Source organism: Ascidia mentula, chromosome 4 (genome assembly GCF_947561715.1).
Source record: "Ascidia mentula chromosome 4, kaAscMent1.1, whole genome shotgun sequence".
Classification (NCBI taxonomy): domain Eukaryota; kingdom Metazoa; phylum Chordata; class Ascidiacea; order Phlebobranchia; family Ascidiidae; genus Ascidia; species Ascidia mentula.
Genome location: NC_138569.1, coordinates 13,556,299 through 13,579,018, shown reverse-complemented (window position 1 = coordinate 13,579,018; position 22,720 = coordinate 13,556,299). Strand labels below are relative to the sequence as shown.

Sequence of the window (22,720 nt, the reverse complement as noted above, 5' to 3'; positions counted from 1 at the left end):
CATTGAGAAACGGCAGAGTTATGTGCGTTTGAAGTTTTGTCGACTGGAAAAATGTTTTGTCGACTAGCGTCTCTTTGGTTTCTTTACTATAGCTACTGAAAGGACTCGATGAGCAGACTTATTTTATTTCATGATAAAGACGTTGCAAATATCAGTTGATGTGAATTAAATTGCACCAAGCGCGTTAGTTACGGAGCGGGTAACTTTGCCGCGTGCTAGTTGGTTAGATAAGTGATACTGGTTGGTTGGTAGAGAGAATGTCAGAATGAAGTGGGAACGGGTAACACGTTTTTAACAAGTTACGATGGAAAAAAGGTCTGCCCAGTTGTGTAAAGATTTAGGTCGGGAAACATGCGTGGTGATACAGGCTCGAGTCTTGGAGAGGGAGAGTGACCACACTGAACGTCTATTTCTTGAAACACTCAACATCCATAATAACAACGATTGTATAAATGACAAGATAGTTTTTGCAAATACCACTATTTTTGGTCGAGCATTACAAAATATAAATGAGTGTGGACTGCGGCAACAACATCCAAGGTTATAGTCCTGTAGTTTGGACTGTGTCATCCGAAGATGTACTAAAGGTCATATTTTCATAACATCCGTTCGCGGAGAAAAAATTATTCGATTCTTCAATATCAGTTTGCTCTTCGTCAGCATATGCCGGATTGTGATGTCCTTCCTGTAAATGTTCATTTGATTGACGTTCGATCATTTTTTGCAAAGATGAGGAAGATGACGAGGGACTTTTATTCGAATCACATTCATCCTCCAAACTTGCAGCAGCAAGAATCATTTTGGAGAATTGAGATTCCGGGTTGCTTAGCAATGTCTCAGGTTGGTCGAATTCAGCCACCTACGACAAAAAGAAGAAAATATTTTATTTCTGAATGTTTTGCGAGGCTCTCATTGTATTCAAATTACAATTATTAATTTGGTAACCTGCGTTAATTCTCTACCCTGAACAACCAGTGGTGTTTATCATACCAACTAACAAAAAACAACCAAACATATTTTGTGTGAAGCTATTGAATTTTTTTCAATCAATTTCACAAAACGTACTCTCCCATCGTCCATTACAAGTATTTTGTCACATGTTAGGATTGTGTTGAGTCGATGAGCTATCGTGAGCATCGTACAATCAGCAAACGCCTCCCGTATCGTGTCTTGAACCAAACTATCCGTCTCACTGTCAATCGCAGCAGTCGCCTCATCCAACATAATGATCTTAGAGTGACGTAGAATGGCGCGAGCCATGCACAAAAGTTGTCTTTCCCCAACACTGAAGTTTTCTCCATTCTCAACAACTTCACTTTCCAACTTTTCTGGAAGCTCTCCGATCTATTATTTAATAGTTGATTAAATCAAAACTTCATCCACAGTTTAGTTACTAACCGCTAATTTCATGTGACTTCTTTCAAGAGCTTTCCATATTTCCTCATCCGAGTATTGTTTAAATGGATCGAGATTATAACGAACTGTACCAACAAATAGAACGGGATCTTGGGGAATTATGGAAAGCTTGTTTCTTAATTCCTCTAAATTAATTTCACTGATGTCAATTCCATCGATTGATATTCGACCTTTTCCGAGTTCAACCAAGCGGAACAACACAACACCAAGCGAAGATTTTCCTGAACACATGTGGTTTAAGGAATCGCAAATAACGTCAGAAATCAAAATGCATCACTTTTGCTTTATACAAGAGTTAGTTTTTTTATCTTTTCTCACCCGATCCCGTTCTTCCCACGATACCAATTTTCTCCTTTGGTCTAATTGTAAAACTAACTCCATTTAAAACGTATGGCAGATTGTCTCTGTATCTCATACGGACTGAATCAAATCTGAACAACGCAAATATAACGTTAGCAAATTAAATTTGGTTCAAAGTTATAAAAGTGAAAATGTCATTACATGATTTTTCCCTGGTTGGGCCAATCTTTAGAAGTTTCTCTTATCGATTTGTGGTTTGTTTGTTCGGGTTCACATGTTTCAATGTATTCAGTAACTCTTTCCACAGAAGTGAAATATGATTCAGTCTCAACGCTAAAGCGAACACTTGCTTGAAGAAGACCAGTTATCTAAAGAAGAAAAATTATTTTTTTCTTTCAAAGTGCACGCGCTTATTACTATTATACCTGGATGGCGTAAGACAAAGCGAGACCAGCGAATGAGGCCGAAGTAGCACCAAAAGCTTCTGGATAGACGGTAGAAAATACAACGTAAAGTGCAACTGCGAATGTAATTGTGATCGTTATTGCATCTTGCCGCACTGAAAGCCACCTCATCGATGACAGGTAGGAATAAAACGTGGCAGAGTTCGTGTCCAACTGGCGCGAAAACCTTTTGTGGAAAGACTTGGCATCGTTACACAAAGTAACTAAATATTTCTTTTGAATTTACTAACCTGTCGATGACGTCATCTGTTTTGTTGTAAGCGTGTATGGTACTTAATCCTTGTATTGTTGATGTAACGTGTGAAAACCACGGTGATCTGCAATATTGGGTATGCAATTGATTCTTTTAATTAATGAAAGTAACCAATCTTGTAATTGAAAACGTCGTTTACCTGGTTATGTTGTCCAATCTCTTTAGTTCACAGACAGCGCTTCGGAAATATGAGTACAAAATACAAAACACAACAGCGAGACCCGCGATTCCGATAAGAAACCATGGAAACACAATCACCATTGTAACGATGGAAAATATAACTTGAAGAATCTGAAAAATAAGATGAGGTTTAAGTTAACCTAAAACCTTATAACCAAAATCTCGTACCTGAAGTAGAAGCATGTCGAGTATTAAAGGAAGGCGGGTGTCAATATCATCAACATCTTTTGAGAATCTATTCAAAACATACGTCGTATGGATTAATTTGTCTCTGTACACACAAACAAAAAGCGTTTTCCTTGTTCTTTTTAAATTTTTCGCGTGTTTTCTTTCTTGTGATTTATAAACACCACTGTACTACCTAATAAACAGTTTAATGTGGTTGGATCCATTGTCGTTTCGCACCTAGGTGCGCTGTACACTTACATCAGAATGAGCAACTGATCATTAACAAGATGTACGATGATTTAACAAGCGCAACCCCCAAATGATCCAGACCACATCCGATTTACACCAACACGATTTGATTGTCTTCGGGACGTTTAAGTTTGTCGACGCGGATCAAAGAAACGTTATGTGAACCGAGTTGGTGTTTGTGTTTCGATTGTTTTCACAGCACGACCAAATGGTTACCCAAACTAATATGCAACCTGTCACAACCCTTCACCTCCCAGTGTAACTGACTGGGAGAAAATCATTTTCACATGGGCTCATGACTTTTTAAGATTTATCGGTGCCCATACCATTGTATTTCTTTGTGTATCAATTGTTTATTATTTGCTTTTCTTTTCTATCTTTATAATTTAATTTGATTTTTGGCGGTAAACTTTTTGAAACAGTATTGCAGATACCAGGGGTTATTATATTTACTAAATTACCTGTTTAAAATGCGTCCAGTAGGTGTGCTGTCAAAAAACGACATCGGACTAGCAAACACAACTCGAAATACTTTGTTGTGTAATGTACTTGCTGCTCCTATCACCAATTTCACAAAAATCAAGGCTTTTCCAGCGCCAAAGAACAGAGTGATTACAAGGATAATAAAGTATACCAACTGTAAAACAAAACTGCAACTAAAAAACGCTGCGACGTAACTGCTTAATCGTAGTTCAGATAACAACACCTGATAAAATCCTATGTTATCACCCGTTGATATGTTGCTGCTGACAATTGGTTCGCATGGTTGTGGTGTGACATTGTATGCTGGAGGTTAAAACGTATATAAATATAATATTTAAACATAAAAATTATTTTGAAAGGTATTTATTTATTTCACCTGTAGTTGTGATATTGCATGGAATTCTTTCTCCTCCCTGGTTGATCCAATAACTCAACCACCAGTTGCAGAATGTTGTGCAGAAAACAAGTAAGATGAAAAACAAACCGCAGACAATAGAAATGCATAATCTGTGCACAAATTCAGAAAAAAAATCAATTAGTGTTTTTCGAATCACTTGCAAACGAACAATGGCTCAACTTGTCACACTTATAATTCACAAAAGGAAAACCATAACATGCATCGCAACTCACCCTCCAGCCGCTTTAACAAATGCGTAAAAAGTTTCTCCTTTCAACGAACCTTCGGCTTTACCTTCGCTCGCTATTAAAGTTGCGGGTTCTTTTTCGAAGTCGACTTCATCATCTGCAACGCAAAAAAAATATAGAATACCTGCTGTATTTTTAAAATTTAGTCAATTCTTTCAAAAATAAAACACCAAGGCCTAATAGCAAACGCAGCGTTTCAGCAATATGTTACAATGTTTACTCTTGTACACAAAATTCTAACGTTTACCCTTACCAGGAATTGGAAATCCTCCGAAGGCAGATAAACTATCTACAGAGCATATACTCATAAACCTTTCACGTTTGGAATCACATCGTTTATGGATTGGTGATACAGGAAGTGAAGCCAGGTTTACCCTATCCATATGTTCGTTATCTGTGGGAAAATCAGGCATGAAATAAACAGACATGAAATAAAACGTATTTAAGTGCATACGTTGTCTTATTATTTGCCAAATGTTTATTACACAAACTTGTTTTGTAATTACTGGCTTTAACAATTCAACTATACAACGTGTGAGCTGTGTCTACCCTCAGCAGAAATATCGACATTTCCACTTATTGTCCTTTGACGAATAATTTTTCTCACAAGTTCCTTATCAACAACCTCCTCTGTTTTTTTTTGTTTTTGTTGCTCCAAGTGAAAAATTCTGCCAAGAATTGAAGAAGCAGGGTTGTATATGACTTGGTTGAAGTACAAAAAATAATTACGTATAGAGTTCGGCGTAGTCAGATTGGTGTGACATCAACTCGTCATGTGTTCCATGTTCAGAAATTCTTCCATCATTTAACATAATTACGTCATCGCAATCTTTTAAGTATTGCAAATTTTTTTGGAATGCATCAAGAAAGAAATGGTTGGAAAGACAGTGATATTCGTCACACACCAGTTGCAATACTAATACTTTTTTTTAAGTATTGCAACTGGTGTGTGACGAATATCACTGTCTTTCCAACCATTTCTTTCTTGATGCATTCCAAAAAAATATGTTTTCCAACATGGGCATCGACAGCAGACAATGGATCGTCAAGCAAAACGATATCCCGGTTGCTATATACGGCTCTATATTATAAATGTTGTGTTCGTTATGACTTACTTTATTGAACTGGGTTGCTTTACAGTCGATTGCTTACCTAGCAAGGCTTACTCGTTGCTTTTGTCCACCAGAAAGATTTATTCCTCTTTCACCAATTTCCGTTAAATCTCCATCGTTTAGAATTTCAAAATCGGATCTCAAGCAACAAGCTTCAACAACTGCAATTTACAAAGATTATTACCTGAAGCAAGTGGTGCAGGAAGTATTCACCTCTATTGTACTTTTCTTCATCCCAGGGACATCCGAATAGAATGTTTTCTCGAACACTTGCATGGAATATCCACGCTTGTTGTGGAACATACGCTAAATTTCCATTAATTCCAATTCTCCCATTTTGAATTCGAAGGTGACCCAGAATACCTGAGATGAGGGATGATTTTCCACTTCCAACCGAACCACAGATTCCCAAGATTCTACAGTGGAAACATTAATTGCAGGGAATTTATTGACGTAACAGAAGGGCTGGGTCGCTATTTTAGCACTAAAACTTTTTTTTAGTTACAAATGGAGAAAACTAACCACTTATGGTTAGCGACATTTTCTAGATAAGAAAAGATATTTGTCAATATAGTCATTCCATAGTCATTCCAATAGCTTTGAAGAGAAGACTTTATAAATAAGGACTCAATACCTGGAAACTTTCCAAACGCTCTTAAATTTAGAAATTCCTAATTTGAAATACTACAAGCTAGGTAAGTGTAAAAAATCAAAACAATTATGTTGCGCATAAAAATATTTAACACGTAATCAATATGTGAATGAAACTTAAACTGAAGCTAAAATTGTAAAACAGGTTTGCATAGGCTTACATATGCTTGTCATTTGTTCACAGCGCGGTTGACAAAAGCAGGAATGAAATGTCGGGGAGAGGTTAATTGTTACCTGTTGTGCGGAATTTTGAGATTCAGGTTGTGAAGAACTTGCTCAGTTTTAGCCTCCTTTTCTTCAACATTTTCTCTGTCCTTTTGACGAGGCCGAGGAATTACTTTGTGCTTTTCATTCTAATCCAAGATACGAATAAATATAAATTAATGAAATTTTTCACTTGAGTTGCAAAAACCTTCTTTTCGACAACTTCCCACGCCCCACAGTAGTCAACAAATTCCACTGCAATGTCGCTGCTTGAAGGAGAATCATAGTATTTCTCTAGTTCTTCCATTTTTAATAAATTGTCAATTCGATCAAACGATACAAAGACCTTTAGGAAACCAAAAAAATTTTACTTTTGAAACATTTTGAGCGAGGTTTGTGATTGTACTTCGGCTATAGCTTTGACATTTTGTGGCAAAACCGCTAAAATGAACCTCATTGAGTTGTAGATGGCGATCACAGTGAATGCCTAAAACACAATATGAAATTGAATGAAAATATGGTTATATGAATGATTATCAAGTGCATGGAATTTTTTCTAGCTTGCAAGCATGTTGTTCTAACCTGAGCAGCATCAAGGGGGTATCCAATTAATGTGTGCACCATAAATGTAAGAACTGTGGACAAAACAGGGACTATCGGCACTACAGACATTTGACAACTTTGAACCAGTCCCGCTTTTTGGAGAATTCGGCGCTCGTTTCCTCTTATCACAGCTGCAAAATAGCTTTTGGTAAAACTTCGATTTGAAAATTGAAGTCGAGATCCAACCGATCGCCTTGGCAAAGCTCTTCTCCCAAGCGTACATTTTTATAAGTTTCACGCAGGTCAAAATTTCGTTCATCATTCTTACTCTCTTATCAGTAATTCGAATGCACTTTCTTCTAAATTTGGCCATGAGTTTTCCGAGCGACATCTAAGACGTAAAACTTGCCATGAAGCAAATATTTTCCTTTTTTCTTTTAGTTATATCTTAACATACCTGCAATGGAACAAAAGCTAAGAAAGTCAAGATTCCAATCAATGCCGTCCATCCAAGCAACATGTAGCTAAATACAGTGGCTAAAACCAACATAACAGGGGCTCCAACCAAAATCCCGCCAAACATAATCATTTCTGCCAATCTGTGGCCGTCATTAAGAAGTAGGTTGACAAGCTAACAAAACAAAACAGGATTTATATAATATGATTTAGGTAAAAACCGAGCCGATAGCGCTATTGGATCCAAAACAGTTGTTTTGGCCATAGTGCGCTCCACGTGGTTCGTCTGTGTTGATTGTTACCTAGTTTGGTACCCAACATATCGAAGATTGACCGAAAGGTACCACAAAGGGGAAATCTGTGTGCCTGCTAGTCTACCAGCTAGCACAGTGCCACATCAACAGCTGCACTGATGAGACCTTACAGGTGGAAACAGTGCGTGTATACACCCTGTCTGCAGCTCTCAAAACAGGGCTTGTTATCATCACAAAAGCGAATCGTCATTAACTTTGGTGTTAATTTTTCATAGATTAATTTAGCATATTGTCACATGAATGTCGCTAAAACGAAGCCTAAAGGCTTTTTTTCTGGCCTACCTCTCCCACAGACTTGTCTTTAAGACTGCGAAGTCGAGCAATTTTCCGAAATACTAAAGTTAAAACTGCTGCTCGAGTTCGAATCGCCGTCCTGCGAAGAAAGTTGAGAAATTTAAAATAAAGATGAAACTTAAATGATCATTTGCACGGTACCTATAGTTTATTGCCCAATACAAAGCTATCGACCATGACCGACCAATTTCTGTGCAAACCAATCCACAACTTAAAGCAATTCCGTAACCGAGTGTGGATGATGTAACTGGCAAGTCAGCAAAACTCACCAATCTGTTCACCAGAAACGCCTACAAAAAATTGTGATACATCTCTTTCATGTTAATACCCTCTGTCTTGTATTCCTTTTGTATATTGATATGTATTACAAACTCTCATTTGCATCGACCGTGACCAGATGTGCTGGCAAAAATATATAAATATATATTACTGAAAACGAAGACCTGACTGACATGAAAAAAGTCCACAAAATAATGAATAAATTAGTTATAATTTTTGTGTATTGTGGTTATGAACGTAAAGCAATAACATCCAAGAATAATTGACCATCTTCGCCCACCACATTTGTATGCAAATGTAGAGATACACAATTAACGTATAACGGATTAGCGATCAGTTCAAATCGCAAGCAAACTTGCGCGTGATCAATAAAATGGCAGAAACAAAATGCCTACTGGGCCAAGAATAGATGAAGTCACACACAGTGATAGAACTATTGATGATGCAATCATTCGCGTCCTCACGTATCGAAACACTGCCCTTTGAATTGAGGGCACACCATTGTTATTCTTGCCATCTTCCTCATATAACCGGGTAAGTCTAAAAATTTATTGAAATACCAATTTTAACCGCATACAATTGTGCAACTCAAGTTATGGGTCACTGAAACATTGTTTTACGTAAGTTTATTCTGCAATGTGTGTACCGAAGTGAGGCCCAAGTTGAACCATCGTATCTCGATAAAAGTGGAATATCCTCGACCGATAAACCTTTTCGAGCTTTTATAATGGTATCTGTCAGCCAGGCAAAGGTCAGAAACGAAAAGAAACTGGCATTGTCAACTGGAGCCGGTAAGTTTGTTCTGAAATGAAATATTGATCTGTTGCACATGGTTTGCTCTGTGTGCGTAATATAGGCCTCCTCCATGGATCCCGCAAATGAATTGCGTTGTTTTATGTACGAAAAAACAGTCACAGCATTAAATCATACTCACTTTGAAAAGCGAATAGGTTTAAAAGATTGCAAGGAACGCCAATACTTTGAATGTTTTTCATCTTCGTCACAAGGATCTATTTTAGTTCCATTCCTCTTAGTAGACTCGATTTCTGCTGTTGGTCCATTATTGTTTGTCGAATCCATGTGCCCGTTTTCAGCAGACATGTGGTCTGACGTCATACCATATAATAAACTCAATATATTCACAAACTTTTACTAGATTGGGTTTAACTGATACCAAGATTTTCACTTCCTAAACTGGAAAAGCACTTTTAATTCTAATTTCTGTCCTGCAACATGCAGTTACATGTGCCTTATAATGCCCTGTTGTCTCTGGTGTTGTGTAAGAAAATATAAAAGAACTGTAAAGGTAGAGACTGATACGGCTTACTTTATAATGTGTATTGAGTGCAGAATCGCAAAACCTACTTCTCTGCCGCATTTTATGGTTGTCGAAAGCATGACTGTTTTCAACGGACCGTAAACAACGTTTTGCCTAAAATTCTCACTGTCTGACACGCTTAACTTAAGATAAGGTTTATGCAAAAACTTTTCGGCACTTGAAATAACTTGCCTTTTGGATGGTTAACTAGGTTTGGGTCAATCTTGCCTTCCAAAACTTATCCGTTGGATATGTAAGCTTTGGTTCATTCGTTGCGTTTTCCAGCTACAATCCAAGAAACAACAGTGTTTTAAGGGACATACTCTTTACACAGCTTTACAAGTATTTTATCAGGTAAGAAAATAGTTAATTTCCGGAATGAAGCAACATTTTTACACACATGTTTATCCACAAATTTTCGCCAACTATGTCTGACAATATGGGCGTTGAAGAATTTGTTATTTGTCTCGAAACTGACAGTCAGGTATGTTTCGTAACCATTACTAACGCCTTCCTACGTCAGAGGTTGTTTGTTTAAAATTTGTTTTAATTCAGCCAAAACCCAACGCTCAAGAAACCGTTGTGGAATAACGACAATAGCGTGTGGACCTTGCGGATAATTTTCAATAATTTTAAATTTGATAGTGTTTCGTGTTCAAAACTTGTCTTTTCCGCGTAAAATATTTTGCCCACGCCCGGTACAAGATTGGCAATACACTTGGAAACTACCAACGACGGTCAAGACAACTTTAGGTCCTAACACCTAAGAAAGAACCTGAGAACTTCGATAAAAATTAAACATTTATCCTGTTGTACCACGACTCTCTGTATTGCAAAAATAAAAAATAAAAGCATAGAGTGCGCGTTTTCGTGACGTCACAATTAATGCATATTCGGTTTCGGTCTGAACCGAACTTTGACGATTCGGTTTTCACACTATCAGTCTACTCCAAAAATTTGATGTGAGCTCATAAGAAATAATACGGCTGCTGATATTTCAGCCTTCTGCTTCCCAATTAACACGAGAGAGGTTTTGCATAAATGCTCTTTTGGGAAAGCACAGATCTTCCAATGTATGTTACATTCGCATCAAAATATTATTAGTTGCAGTATTCAAATGGTTTGCTTTATTCAAGTACAAAAAAACAAAACAAGTGAAAGCCTTAAATCATTCAACTCACCTCAAAGGCAAACAGGTTTAAAAGATGTCATAAAAGTATTTCTGATTGGTTGTTTATATAGTGTGTTTGCTTTATTTGAACAAAAGAAAGAAAAGCTCAGGTGTACAAAAACTTTTTGGGCCTAATTACCCGTAATATCTACATAGTGCAAAAAACTTCAAAACATGACGTACCTCAGTAAAACGCCATTTTTTTACTTCTTGTATTCCTAGGATTTATCACAATTTTTCTGATTTCTGTTTTGCAACAACTACGTGCGCCTTGTAATGAAGAAACGCAAAAAAGCTACATTTTTGGCCAAGGCACTGTAACTACAAAACCCCAAGGCACTGTAATCTTGCATTACAAAAATGCAATTAAAACTGCGTAAATTCTGAGTTTGTCAGCTCTTAGCACATATAACAACCAACGATACATTTCTCAAATTTTATTGCTTTTGGATTCTAATGATGTATTGGCACTTTGTCCCTTGTGGTGATATATTAGAGAGCGCTATAAAGCAGTCCCTGATGCAATGATGTGGATACTACGGTTAAATGAACAAACACGCATTTTTTAGGAAATTCAAACATTGTAGCAATAACGTGAGGTGTATCCTGGTGAAAATGTCAATCAGTAAATTGTGCCTTTCTTTATGAATTTGTGTAAGCACCATCCCTCGACTAGACGTTCAGATCTTAATTCCTTGATGAAAAATGCTTTAGCATCCCCCACGAGAGGTTTCGTCCCCTGGTTGGACATTCTTTTTAGTGTAAAGAAAGCAAAAATTATTTTATATGAAACAGAAAAGTCAAATGTTAAAATGCGCACTAATCTGTGATTTTATAAAAAGCCCATCTCTGTTGTACACAATGCAACCAAATAGTTACTAGATAGCTCAAAAATTACTTTATCTTTTTGTATGTCAAAATTATTAAATCACAGATTATTTTATTTAATCCGGTTAGAACTTGTCAACTTTCTTTCAGCAAAGTATGCTAAAAATACACATAAACCTGCAGGAATAGTGACTTATATTTTACATTTTTGCATCTTCCAACACTTTTGGTGGTAAAGTCGTTAAACTATATTGACAAAAACATTTAAAATGAAGGACAACGTAATTGGACACCCTGTAGGGTCCTGTATACAGGAGCATGTAACGACACAGTCCAAGCCTGCAAGGGTGAATGGGTTGACCTTTTAATGAAAAACTCTTAAGCTTATAGTCTTGTAGTTTGGACTGTGTCATCCACCGACTTGCTGAAGGCCACATTCTCATGACTTTCGTCCGCGGAAGAGAATTTAATCGATTCTTTGTTATCAGTTTGCTCTTCGTCAACATATGCCGGATTGTGATGTCCTTCCTGTAAATGTTCATGTGATTGACTTTCGATCATATTGTCCAAAGATGAGGAAGATGACGAGGGACTTTTATTGGAATCAAATTCATCCTCCAAACTTGCAGCAGCAAGAATCATTTTGGAGAATTGAGATTCCGGGTTGCTTAGCAATGTCTCAGGTTGGTCGAATTCAGCCACCTACGACAAAAAGAGGAAATATTTTATTTTTAAATGATTTGCGAGGTCCTTGTTGTATCAAAATTACAATTATTATTTGGGTAAACTTAGTTATTTCTCTACCACGAATCAAACAACTAGTCATATTTATCCTACTAACTAACTAACAAAAAACAACCAAACATATTTTATGTGAAGCTATTGCATTTTTTCAATTAATTTCACAAAACGTACTCTCCCATCGTCCATAACAAGTATTTTGTCACATGTTAGGATTGTGTTGAGTCGATGAGCTATCGTGAGCATCGTACAATCAGCAAACGCCTCCCGTATCGTGTCTTGAACCAAACTGTCCGTCTCACTGTCAATCGCAGCAGTCGCCTCATCCAACATAATGATCTTAGAGTGACGTAGAATAGCGCGAGCCATGCACAAAAGTTGTCTTTCCCCCACACTGAAGTTTTCTCCATTCTCAACGACTTCACTTTCCAACTTTTCTGGAAGCTCTCCTATCTATTATTTAATAAGTGAGTAAAACTAAAACTTCATCCACAGTTTAGTCACTAACCGCTAATTTCATGTGACTTCTTTCAAGAGCTTTCCATATTTCCTCATCCGAGTATTGTTTGAATGGATCGAGATTATAACGAACTGTACCAACAAATAGAACGGGATCTTGGGGAATTATGGAAAGCTTGTTTCTTAATTCCTCTAAATTAATTTCACTGATGTCAATTCCATCGATTGATATTCGACCTTTTCCGAGTTCAACCAAGCGGAACAACACAACACCAAGCGAAGATTTTCCTGAACATATGTGGTTTAACGAGCAACACAAATCCGAATAGGGACCATCAGAGAACCGAATGCATTAGTCTTGTATAACAGTAAATTAAACTTATTCCACTTTATTATTGCATACCAGAACCAGTTCTTCCCACGATACCAATTTTCTCCTTTGGTTTAATTGTAAAACTAACTCCATTTAAAACGTATGGCAGATTGTCTCTGTATTTCATGCGTACTGAATCAAATCTGAACAACGCAAATATAACGTTAGCAAATTAAATTATGTCAAAAAAGCTCGAGTGATATGCAATTACATGATTTTTCCCTGGTCGGGCCAATCTTTAGAAGTTTCTTTCATCGATTTGTAGTTTGTTTGTTCGGGTTCACATGTTTCAATGTATTCAGTAACTCTTTCCACAGAAGTAAAATATGATTCAGTCTCAACGCTAAAGCGAACACAAGCTTGGAGAAGACCAGTCATCTAAAAAAATTATTTTCTTTTATGTGCACACGCTTATTATTATTATACCTGGATGGCGTAAGACAAAGCGAGACCAGCGAATGAGGCCGAAGTAGCACCAAAAGCTTCTGGATAGACGGTAGAAAATACAACGAAAAGTGCAACTGCGAATGTAATTGTGATCGTTATTGCATCTTGCCGCACTGAAAGCCACCTCATCGATGACAGGTAGGAATAAAACGTGGCAGAGTTCGTGTCCAACTGGCGCGAGAACCTAATGGAATACGACTCGGTATCGTTACACAAAATAACTAAATATCGTTTCTAACTTTACTAACGTGTCGATGACGTCATCTGTTTTGTTGTAAGCATGTATGGTACTTAATCCTTGTACTGTTGACGTAACGTGTGAAAACCACGGTGATCTAAAATATTGGGTGTAATATTTAATTATTACTTTGGTACAATTACGCTCACGTAGTAAAAACGTTTACCTGGTTATGTTGTCCAATCTCTTTAGTTCACGGACACCGCTTCGGAAATATGAGTACAAAATACAAAACACAACAGCGAGACCCGCGATTCCGATAAGAAACCATGGAAACACAATCACCATTGTAACGATGGAAAATATAACTTGAAGAATCTGGGTAATAAGACCACGTTTAAGGACCTATACGGGTATTAAATTGAAGAAATCCTGGTTTCAAGGCCCTCGGCTGTAATGCATCTAGCGACTGTTCCGCTTGTTTCCCAATGACCGTTGATGGGTCTTGTGACTTACATAGGGACCTAAAATTCTACAAAGTTGAAAAAAAAAATTTGCTTCTGGATGAGACTGTACAGAGCAAGGACTTGTTGGGCCTCCTGGAAGATCATATGATCAACAGGGGGGTATACCCAGCCCTTGGGGAAGGGCTTTGACACTTTTTCAGCAACTAAATTTGATGCTATCGCATAGAGAAGAGTAGGAACTTACAAAAAAATGCAAATCAGTGGGTAGTTGAACGATTCATTTTTCTGCAAAATCCAGTTCCATTTTTTGTTGCTCTTTTAACCAAAATACTGAGTAACCAGGAGGGCAAATGGCCCTAGGGGGGTGGCTAAACCATTTTTTCGGAGACTAGTTTTGATCAAAATTTGTAGATATGAAATGGACCGTTCATAAAATCACAAATGATTGGACACTTAAACGATTCATTTTTCCACAAATACAGCCTGATTTTTTTGCTCCATTTTCAACATAAATTTCAGCAGCACCCACCAGCAAGTTACTACCTAATTGGAATAGCTCAAAACCCCACTAAAACTGCCCCAAACACCCTAAAATTCGCCATGACAATAGCACGCACATGTGCGCTCATTCAACCGTAAATTTAACTTAATTGCGTCACTGCTTTGCTTGGTGATGCATGACTTTCCATTGTGACACAGGTCCTTCACTGACTTTCCATTGTGACACCAATATGCGTCCTTCAGTCAACCTAAAACCTTATTACCAAAATCTCGTACCTGGAGTAGAAACATGTCGAGTATCAAAGGAAGGCGGGCGTCAATATCATCAAGATCTTTTGAGAATCTGTATTCAAAACATATGACACATGGATTAATTAGATTGTGTACACACAAACAAGGAGCGTTTTCCTATTTTTTTCGCGTGTTTTCTTTCTTATATTTCGTAAACACCATTGTGTTACTTAATAAACAAGTTACTGCGATAGGATGCCTTGTCGTTTCACACCTAGGTGCGCTGCGCACTTAATGCGACTGACCATTCACATGATCTACGATGATTCAACAAGCGCAACCCCCAAATGATTCAGATCACCTCCAAATTACACCACCATGATTTAATTGGACCGATTTAACGTTTGCGTTTCGATTGGTTTCGAAAGCATCACCGGTTATTCACAGAGAGAAAATCACCTTTACATGAGTGCATGACTCAATAACATTGATGGTTTTATCAGAGACTACTAAGTAGAGACTAAACACTACGTTTTTTGTTGAGATTGGTTCCGCTGGTAACTTCGCGGCAGTTTCAATGAAAATGCATAGGAAAAAGATGTGTACTCGGATGTTTTTTGGTATTCGCGTGATTTGTAGCTGTTTTAATTCCGTTTTGTGCGTTGGTGCAACTACTAGAATACTTCTGCTAACATATTAGGATAAAACAGTCGTCGGGCAGATATCTAATTTGGATTTTTAAAAATCAAGTTTATTATGTTTAACATTTTTGCAAAGTTATAACTTCATACGTTGTGTATTGACAGAGCAATAAGATTATTTGTGTCGTTGGTACGTACGCAGTGTTCAGTCTCTACTTAGTGGTCTCTAGTTTTATCATAGTTTATCATAGTATGAGTGTATTATGGTTTTATCATTGTTAATACCATTATATTTCTTTTGTGTATTGTTCATCTTTTGTTTATAAAGTGTTGATTGTTTTGTATAATCATGATTTGTTTACGTTTTGGCGGAAAACGTTTTAATTCTTACTTCCAATAAATCAAAACAAGTACTGATTATTGCTCGGTAGAGGATTGGATGAAAGCATGCAATATAACGAATATGTTTACAAGTAGCAGATTACAAATATTGTGGCCACCACAGCAGAAATCCTCGCATTGATTTTACATTATGCAGTTCATTTGTTATTAAGTCCATCATTCTTTCGGCCCGAACGCAAACACTGGAACAGTATTGCAAACAACAACGCTCATAATATTTACTAAATTACCTGTTTAAAATGCGTCCAGTGGGAGTGCTGTCAAAAAACGACATCGGACTAGCAAACACAACACGAAATACTTTGTTGTGTAATTTACTTGCTGCTCCTATCACCAATTTCACGAAAATCAAGGCTTTTCCCGCGCCGAAGAACAGAGTGATTACAAGGATAATAAAGTATACCAACTGTAAAACAAAACTGCAACTAAAAAACGCTGCGACGTAACTGCTTAATCGTAGTTCAGATAACAACACCTGATAAAATCCTATGTTATCACCCGTTGATATGTTGCTGCTGACAATTGGTTCGCAAGGTTGTGGTGTGACATTGTATGCTGGAGGTTAAAATATATACAAAAGAAATAGACAAACACAAACATCATTTAAAATCTTCCATTTATTTCACCTGTAGTTGTGACATTGCATGGAATTACTTCTCCTCCCTGGTTGATCCAATAACTCAACCACCAGTTGCAGAATGTTGCGCCGAAAACAAGTACGATGTAAAATAAACCGCAGACGATGGAAATGCATAATCTGTGCACAAATTAGGAAAAGAGAACCTAAATTGAATATTCAGCTTGGCTGGTATGTTTTGGCTGCAATGTTTTCGGTTCTCGTTGCCAGTGAACCTAATTATCTAAGTTGAAATTTGCTCAATCAGTGTAACTCGAACCACTTGCAAAATGTAATTTACAAGCGAAGAATGGCTCAACTTGTCACACTGATAATTCACAAAAGCCAAGCCATAACATGCATCGCAACTCACCCTCCGGCCGCTTTAACAAATGCGTAATAAGTTTCCCCTTTCAACGAACCTTCGGCTTTACCTTCGCTCGCTATTAAAGTTGCGGGTTCTTTTTCTTCATCATCTGCAACATAAAAAAATTTCTTATGCAAAACCAGCTGTATTTTTTTTAAAGTTTAGTCTTTAGAGAATAAAACGTCAAGGCCTATTTGCAAACCCAGCATTTTAGAAGTATGTTACAATGTTTATTGTACACCACATTTTAACGTTAACCCTTACCAGGAATTGGAAATCCTTCGAACACAGATAAACTATCTACCGAGCAAATACTTCTAAACCTTTCACGTTTGGAATCACCACGTTTCTGGCTTGGCGAAACAGGAGGTGAATCCAGGTTTACCCTATCCATATATTCGTTATCTGTAGGAGAATAAGCATGTAATAGAACGTATTTAAATGCAAACTTGGTTTTGTTGTTTGTAAAATGTTTATTACATAAACATGTAGTGCAATTACTGGCTTAACAATTCAAATATTCAACGTGTAAGCTGTGTATACCCCAAAGAAAAACATCGACATTTCCACTTATTGTCCTTGGTCGAATAATTTTTCTCACAAATTCCTCATCAACAACCTTCTCTGTTTTGTTTTCTTTTTGTTGCGTCAAGCAAAATTGTCTGCCAAGAATTGAAGAAGCAGGGTTGTATATGATTGGTTAAAATACAAAGAGATATTTACGAATACGAACTGAATGAGTTCGGCGTAGTCAGATTGGTGTGACATCAACTCGTCATGTGTTCCATGTTCAGAAATTCTTCCATCTTTTAACATAATTACGTCATCGCAATCTTTTAAGTATTGCAACTGGTGTGTGACGAATATCACTGTCCTTCCAACCATTTCCTTTTTAATGCATTCGAAAAAAATATGTTTTCCAACATGGGCATCGACAGCAGACAATGGATCGTCAAGCAAAACGATATCCCGGTTGCTATATACGGCTCTATATTATAAATGTTGTATTCGTTATGACTTACTTTATTGAACTAGGTTGCTTTACAGTCGATTGCTTACCTAGCAAGGCTTACTCGTTGCTTTTGTCCACCAGAAAGATTTATTCCTCTTTCACCAATTTCCGTTAAATCTCCATCGTTTAGAATTTCAAAATCGGATCTCAAGCAACAAGCTTCTACAACTACAATTTACAAAGATTATAACATGAAGCATGTGGTACAGCAGTAGCCACCTCTATTGTACTTTTCTTCATCCCAGGGACATCCGAATAGAATGTTTTCTCGAACACTTGCATGGAATATCCACGCTTGTTGTGGAACATACGCTAAATTTCCATTGATTCCAATTCTCCCATTTTGAATTCGAAGGTGACCCAGAATACCTGAGATAAGTGATGATTTTCCACTTGCAACCGAACCACAGATTCCCAAGAGTCTACAGTAGAAACATTAAATGCTGGAAAACTAGGGACGTAACACAAGGACTGGGTCGCCTTTTTGGCAATAAAGTTTATTTGGAGTTACGAATGGAGAAAAACTAAACCAATATGTTCAGCAACATTTCCTAGCTAGGAAATCAAGTGTAAGAAATAGGTCGGACCACAAACAGTTCATTCCAGATTGCATTTGAAGAGAAAACATGTCAATCATAAAGGGATCTATATCAGTAAACTTTCCTGTTATAAATATGGTAAATTAATAAACTATTTAAAGATTATGCTCCGCGGTGGTCGACTGTTGTTTGATACCTAGTTGGGGACCCAACGGATTGACGTTAACTAAAAAGCACCACACAGTGGGTTTTCTGTTCCTGATTGTTGAAAATTTCAGTGCTGCAGTTATCTTCTGCACTAATAAGACCTTGTGGGTGGAAACAGTGTGCATTACTTTCTGCAATATTCAAGTTTTATTATACATAAATGCTCTTAAATTTAGAAATCCCTTATTAATAAAATCCAGGTATCACGAATTACTACAAATAACAATATTTAGGTTGCACCCAAAAGTGTCGAACATGTTACCAATACGTGAATGAATCTTGTACTGCAGCTAAAATTCCGTTTGCAAAACAGGTTTGCACGGCCCTACCCATGCGTATCATTTGTTCACAGCGCGGTTGACAAAGCAGGAATGAAATGTCGGGGAGAGGTTAAATGTTACCTGTTGTGCGGAATTTTAAGATTCAGGTCGTGAAGAACTTGCTCAGTTTTAGGCTCCTTTTTTTCAACATTTTCTCTGTTCTTTTGACGAGGCCGAAGAATTACTTTGTGCATTTTATCCTATATAAACCAAGTTACCTATAAGTACGAAGTAATGAACTGTTTCAGCTAAGTTGTAATAACCTTTTTTTCGACAACGTCCCAACCCCCACAGTAGTCAACAAACTCCACTGCAATGTCGCTGCTTGAAGGAGATTCATAATATTTATGTAGTTCTTCCATTTTTAATAAATTGTCAATTCGATCAAAAGACACAAAGACCTTTAGGAAACCAAAAATAATTTTACTTTTAAAACGTTTCAAGCGAGGTTTGTGATTGTACTTCGGCTACAGCTTTAACACTTTGCGGCAAAACCGCTAAAATGAACCTCATTGAGTTGTAGATGGCGATAACAGTGAATGCCTAAAATACAACATGAAAATGAATGTAAATTGTGAACAATTTAATGATTATCAAGTGCATAGAATTTTATCTATTTTGCAAGCATGTTGTTCTAACCTGAGCAGCATCAAGAGGGTATCCAATTAATGTGTGCACCATAAAGGTAAGAACTGTGGACAAAACAGGGACTATCGGCACTACAGATACTTGGCAACTTTGAATCAGTCCCGCCTTTTCAAGAATTTGGCGCTCGTTTCCTCTTATCACAGCTGCAAAATAGCTTTTGGTAAAATTTTGCTTTGAAAATTGAAGTCGAGATCCAACCGATCGCCTTGGCAAAGCTCTTCTCCCAAGCGTACATTTTTATAAGTTTCACGCAGGTCAAAATTTCGTTCATCATTCTTACTCTCTTATCAGTGATTCGAATGCACTTTCTTCTAAATTTGGCCATGAGTTTTCCGAGCGACATCTAAGACGTAAAACTTGCCATGAAGCAAATATCTTATTTTTTTTGGTTAAATCTTTACATACCTGCAATGGAACAAAAGCTAAGAAAGTCACGATTCCAATTAATGCCGTCCATCCAAGCAACATGCAGCTAAATACCGTGGCTATCGCCAACATCACTGGGGCTGCAACCAAAACCCCGCTCAACATAATCATTTCCGCCAATCTTTGGCCGTCATTGGCAAGTAGGTTGACAAGCTTACAAAATAACACAGGGTTTGTTATCATCATGAACGCGCAGGATTATTACTATTGTGTCAATTTTTTATTGGTTAATTTATAGCATTAGCACATGAATGTCGCCTCCAAAAACGAATCCAGTTAGGATTACAGGCTGGGCTACAAGTATCCCAACAGGCAATTTATCTGGCCTACCTCTCCCACAGACTTGTCCTTAAGACTTCGAAGTCGAGCAATTTTCCGAAAAACTAAAGTTAAAACTGCTGCTCGAGTTCGAACTGCCGTTCTGCGAAGAAAAGGAATTTAGAAGAAAACCCTGGATGAACTTTTGCAAGGTACCTATAGTTTATTGCCCAAAACAAAGCGAATAGCCATGACCGACCAAATTCTGTGCAAACCAATCCACAACTTAAAGCAATTCCGTAACCGAGTGTAGATGATGTAACTGGCAAGTCAGCAAAACTCACCAACCTGTTCACCAAAACGATCTACAAAACATTGAGATGACGCCATATATTATATTAATCCCCTCTGTCTTCTATTCCTTGTCTATATTGATACATTAATACATAGGTTATCATACATTCTCACATGCATCGTCTGTGACCAGATGAGTTGCCGAATGAGTTATATACATAAAATATAGATATATATCTATTAGTTAAAACGAATACCTTGTTACTGACATTAGATTTAGGAACCACATATTTAATGAATAAATTTCTTGTTCAGTTTTTGTGTAATGAGGTTATGAATGCAAAGCAATAACATCCAAGAATAATCGCCCATTTTCCCCGACCACGTATGTACGCACATGTAGGGTTAAACAATATAATGGGTTAGCGATCAGTTCAAAGCACAACCAAGGCTGTGTGTGAGAAACAAATGCACAAAGCAAATACGTACTGGGCCAAGTATAGCTGAAATCACACACAATGATACAACTACCGATGATGCAATCATTCGCGTCCTCACGTAACGAAACACTGCCCTTTGAATTGAAGGCACACCATTGTTATTCATGCCATCTTCTTCATATAACCGGGTAAGTCTAAAAATTGAGTGAAATACCAATTTTAAACGCATACAACTGTGCAACTCCAGTTTTTGGTCACTGAAGCTGATGTTAACATTTCTTACGTATAAGTTTATTCTGTAATGTGCGTACCGAAGTGAGGCCCAAGTTGAACCATCGTATTTTGATAAAAGTGGAATATCCTCGACCGATAAACCTTTTCGAGCTTTTATAATGGTATCTGTCAGCCAGGCAAAGGTCAGAAACGAAAAGAAATTGGCATTGTCAACTGGAGCCGGTAAGTTTTTTCTGAAATGAAACATTGGTCTGTTGCACATGGTTTGCTCTGGGTGCCTGATGTAGGCATACTCCATGGATCCCGCAAATGATTTGCGTTGTTTTATGTACGAAAAAACAGTCACAGCATTAAATCATACTCACTTTGAAATGCGAATAGGTTTAAAAGATTGCAAGGACCGCCAATACTTTGAATGTTTTTCATCTTCGTCACAAGGATCTATGTTAGTTCCATTCCTCTTAGTAGACTCGATTTCTGCTGTTGGTCCATTATTGTTTGTAGAATCCATGTGCCCGTTTATAGCAGATGGTCTGACGTCATACCATAATAAACTCAGTATATTCACAAACTTTTACTAGATTAAATTGAATTGATACCAAGATTTTCACTTCCTAAACTAGAAAAGCACTTTTAATTCTAATTTCTGTCCTGCAACAGTTACATGTGCATTCTAATGCCCTGATGTTGGGTATAAGACATTAGAAAAGAACTGTAAAGTAAGAGACTGACACGGCTTACTTCATAATGTTTCTTGTAGTGCAGAATCGCAAAGCCTATATTTCTCTGCTGCATGACTATATGGTTGTCGAAAGCATGGCCGTTTTCAATGGACCGTGAACAACTGTTTGCCTAAAATGCTGACTGCTTGATACGCTTAACTTAACATGAGGTTTCCCGAAATAAAACTTACACATTTTAAATAGATTGACTTTTCGGATGGTTAACTAGGGTTTGGCCACGGGAAATCTAATTGTCCGCCATTTCAGGTTTGATTCAATCCTACCTCAAAAAACCTAATTGATTGATCTAATAGAAGATCCAAGAAACAATTGTTTCATTTTTTAAGAGACACACTCTTTAATTTGGTGGTAAACAGCTTTATAAGTAGAACATTGTTAATTTACTGGTAAGTATTTTGCAATTTGTAGGTTTTGTCATATTCTCTGCAATGGGAAACATGTATTTTATACTTGACAAACCCATGGTTTCTGAATCCCATGATTAATTTTTTGCAGATTTGCAAATATAAAAAGTTACCTCAGCACTTAATGACGTAATTACATCTTACGTCATAATTGAGGTTGACGCTATGACGTATTGACAATTTTTCAGCACTTAAGGTGACTTGAAACACACTGATTAAAAGGATATTGTAGCGCGTTATATTTAAAACCATTCCCATGTTTAAAAATGTTATGGACAAAACTACTTTGCATTGCACTTCAAACATTACGTCATGTCGCATTAACTTTAAGTTTTGCCCCGCTGATCGTATTTAGGCCAACGCATTTTTCAATTTGCGTAGCGTTACTCATGCGTGACGAAAAGAGATTCCATTCCATGTTTTAGTATTTTTTCCGATTTAACC

The 22,720-nt window shown here is 37.2% G+C and overlaps 2 protein-coding genes across 3 annotated transcripts; both read right to left on the bottom strand.

Annotated features, from left to right (window-relative positions):
* Nucleotides 1-541: 541 nt before the first annotated feature.
* On the bottom strand, nucleotides 542-9,112 carry LOC145898128 (ATP-binding cassette sub-family C member 5-like). The gene is made up of 30 exons (XM_082986562.1): nucleotides 8,946-9,112; nucleotides 8,658-8,813; nucleotides 8,407-8,551; nucleotides 7,874-8,022; nucleotides 7,721-7,811; nucleotides 7,126-7,299; nucleotides 6,915-7,059; nucleotides 6,708-6,859; nucleotides 6,532-6,612; nucleotides 6,319-6,471; nucleotides 6,156-6,274; nucleotides 5,484-5,686; nucleotides 5,311-5,431; nucleotides 5,082-5,239; nucleotides 4,888-4,987; nucleotides 4,708-4,826; nucleotides 4,412-4,552; nucleotides 4,144-4,255; nucleotides 3,890-4,020; nucleotides 3,737-3,816; nucleotides 3,492-3,667; nucleotides 2,782-2,848; nucleotides 2,573-2,724; nucleotides 2,411-2,497; nucleotides 2,142-2,346; nucleotides 1,918-2,084; nucleotides 1,735-1,847; nucleotides 1,399-1,637; nucleotides 1,066-1,344; nucleotides 542-859 (listed from the first exon to the last, which is right to left on the bottom strand). The coding sequence occupies exons 1-30, from the start codon at nucleotides 9,110-9,112 to the stop codon at nucleotides 542-544; spliced, it is 4,500 nt and encodes a 1,499-aa protein (XP_082842688.1).
* Nucleotides 9,113-11,506: 2,394 nt separating this feature from the next.
* On the bottom strand, nucleotides 11,507-21,743 carry LOC145897107 (ATP-binding cassette sub-family C member 12-like). 2 transcript variants are annotated; one of them, XM_082985282.1, is made up of 29 exons: nucleotides 21,495-21,743; nucleotides 21,207-21,362; nucleotides 20,945-21,089; nucleotides 20,378-20,526; nucleotides 20,234-20,324; nucleotides 19,883-20,056; nucleotides 19,676-19,820; nucleotides 19,469-19,620; nucleotides 19,292-19,372; nucleotides 19,093-19,230; nucleotides 18,911-19,029; nucleotides 17,983-18,185; nucleotides 17,811-17,931; nucleotides 17,485-17,739; nucleotides 17,295-17,413; nucleotides 17,016-17,156; nucleotides 16,758-16,860; nucleotides 16,395-16,525; nucleotides 16,244-16,323; nucleotides 15,999-16,174; nucleotides 14,771-14,837; nucleotides 13,753-13,904; nucleotides 13,597-13,683; nucleotides 13,328-13,532; nucleotides 13,113-13,279; nucleotides 12,932-13,044; nucleotides 12,578-12,816; nucleotides 12,244-12,522; nucleotides 11,507-12,030 (listed from the first exon to the last, which is right to left on the bottom strand). In XM_082985282.1, exons 1-29 carry the CDS (start codon nucleotides 21,638-21,640, stop codon nucleotides 11,713-11,715), a joined length of 4,452 nt encoding a protein of 1,483 aa, XP_082841408.1. In that variant the 5' UTR covers nucleotides 21,641-21,743; the 3' UTR covers nucleotides 11,507-11,712. The 2 variants fall into 2 exon arrangements, with proteins under 2 accessions (XP_082841408.1, XP_082841409.1); XM_082985283.1 differs by lacking the exon at nucleotides 21,495-21,743 and having other exon boundaries at nucleotides 21,179-21,320.
* Nucleotides 21,744-22,720: the final 977 nt, after the last annotated feature.

Bases quoted from the DNA above. Each gene is read 5' to 3' on its own strand.
- LOC145898128 (XM_082986562.1), bottom strand. From the start codon at position 9,112: ATGTCTGCTGAAAACGGGCACATGGATTCGACAAACAATAATGGACCA. The intron at 7,060-7,125 runs GTATGTTAAGAT...TTTACGTCTTAG, and splicing joins TAGCTTTTGTTCCATTGCAG to ATGTCGCTCGGAAAACTCAT. The intron at 3,817-3,889 runs GTGAAATAAATA...TTTAACCTCCAG, and splicing joins ATGCAATATCACAACTACAG to CATACAATGTCACACCACAA.
- LOC145897107 (XM_082985282.1), bottom strand. From the start codon at position 21,640: ATGGATTCTACAAACAATAATGGACCAACAGCAGAAATCGAGTCTACT. The intron at 21,090-21,206 runs GTACGCACATTA...CTCAATTTTTAG, and splicing joins TCAACTTGGGCCTCACTTCG to ACTTACCCGGTTATATGAAG. The intron at 12,523-12,577 runs GTTAGTGACTAA...ATTAAATAATAG, and splicing joins GAAGTCACATGAAATTAGCG to ATAGGAGAGCTTCCAGAAAA.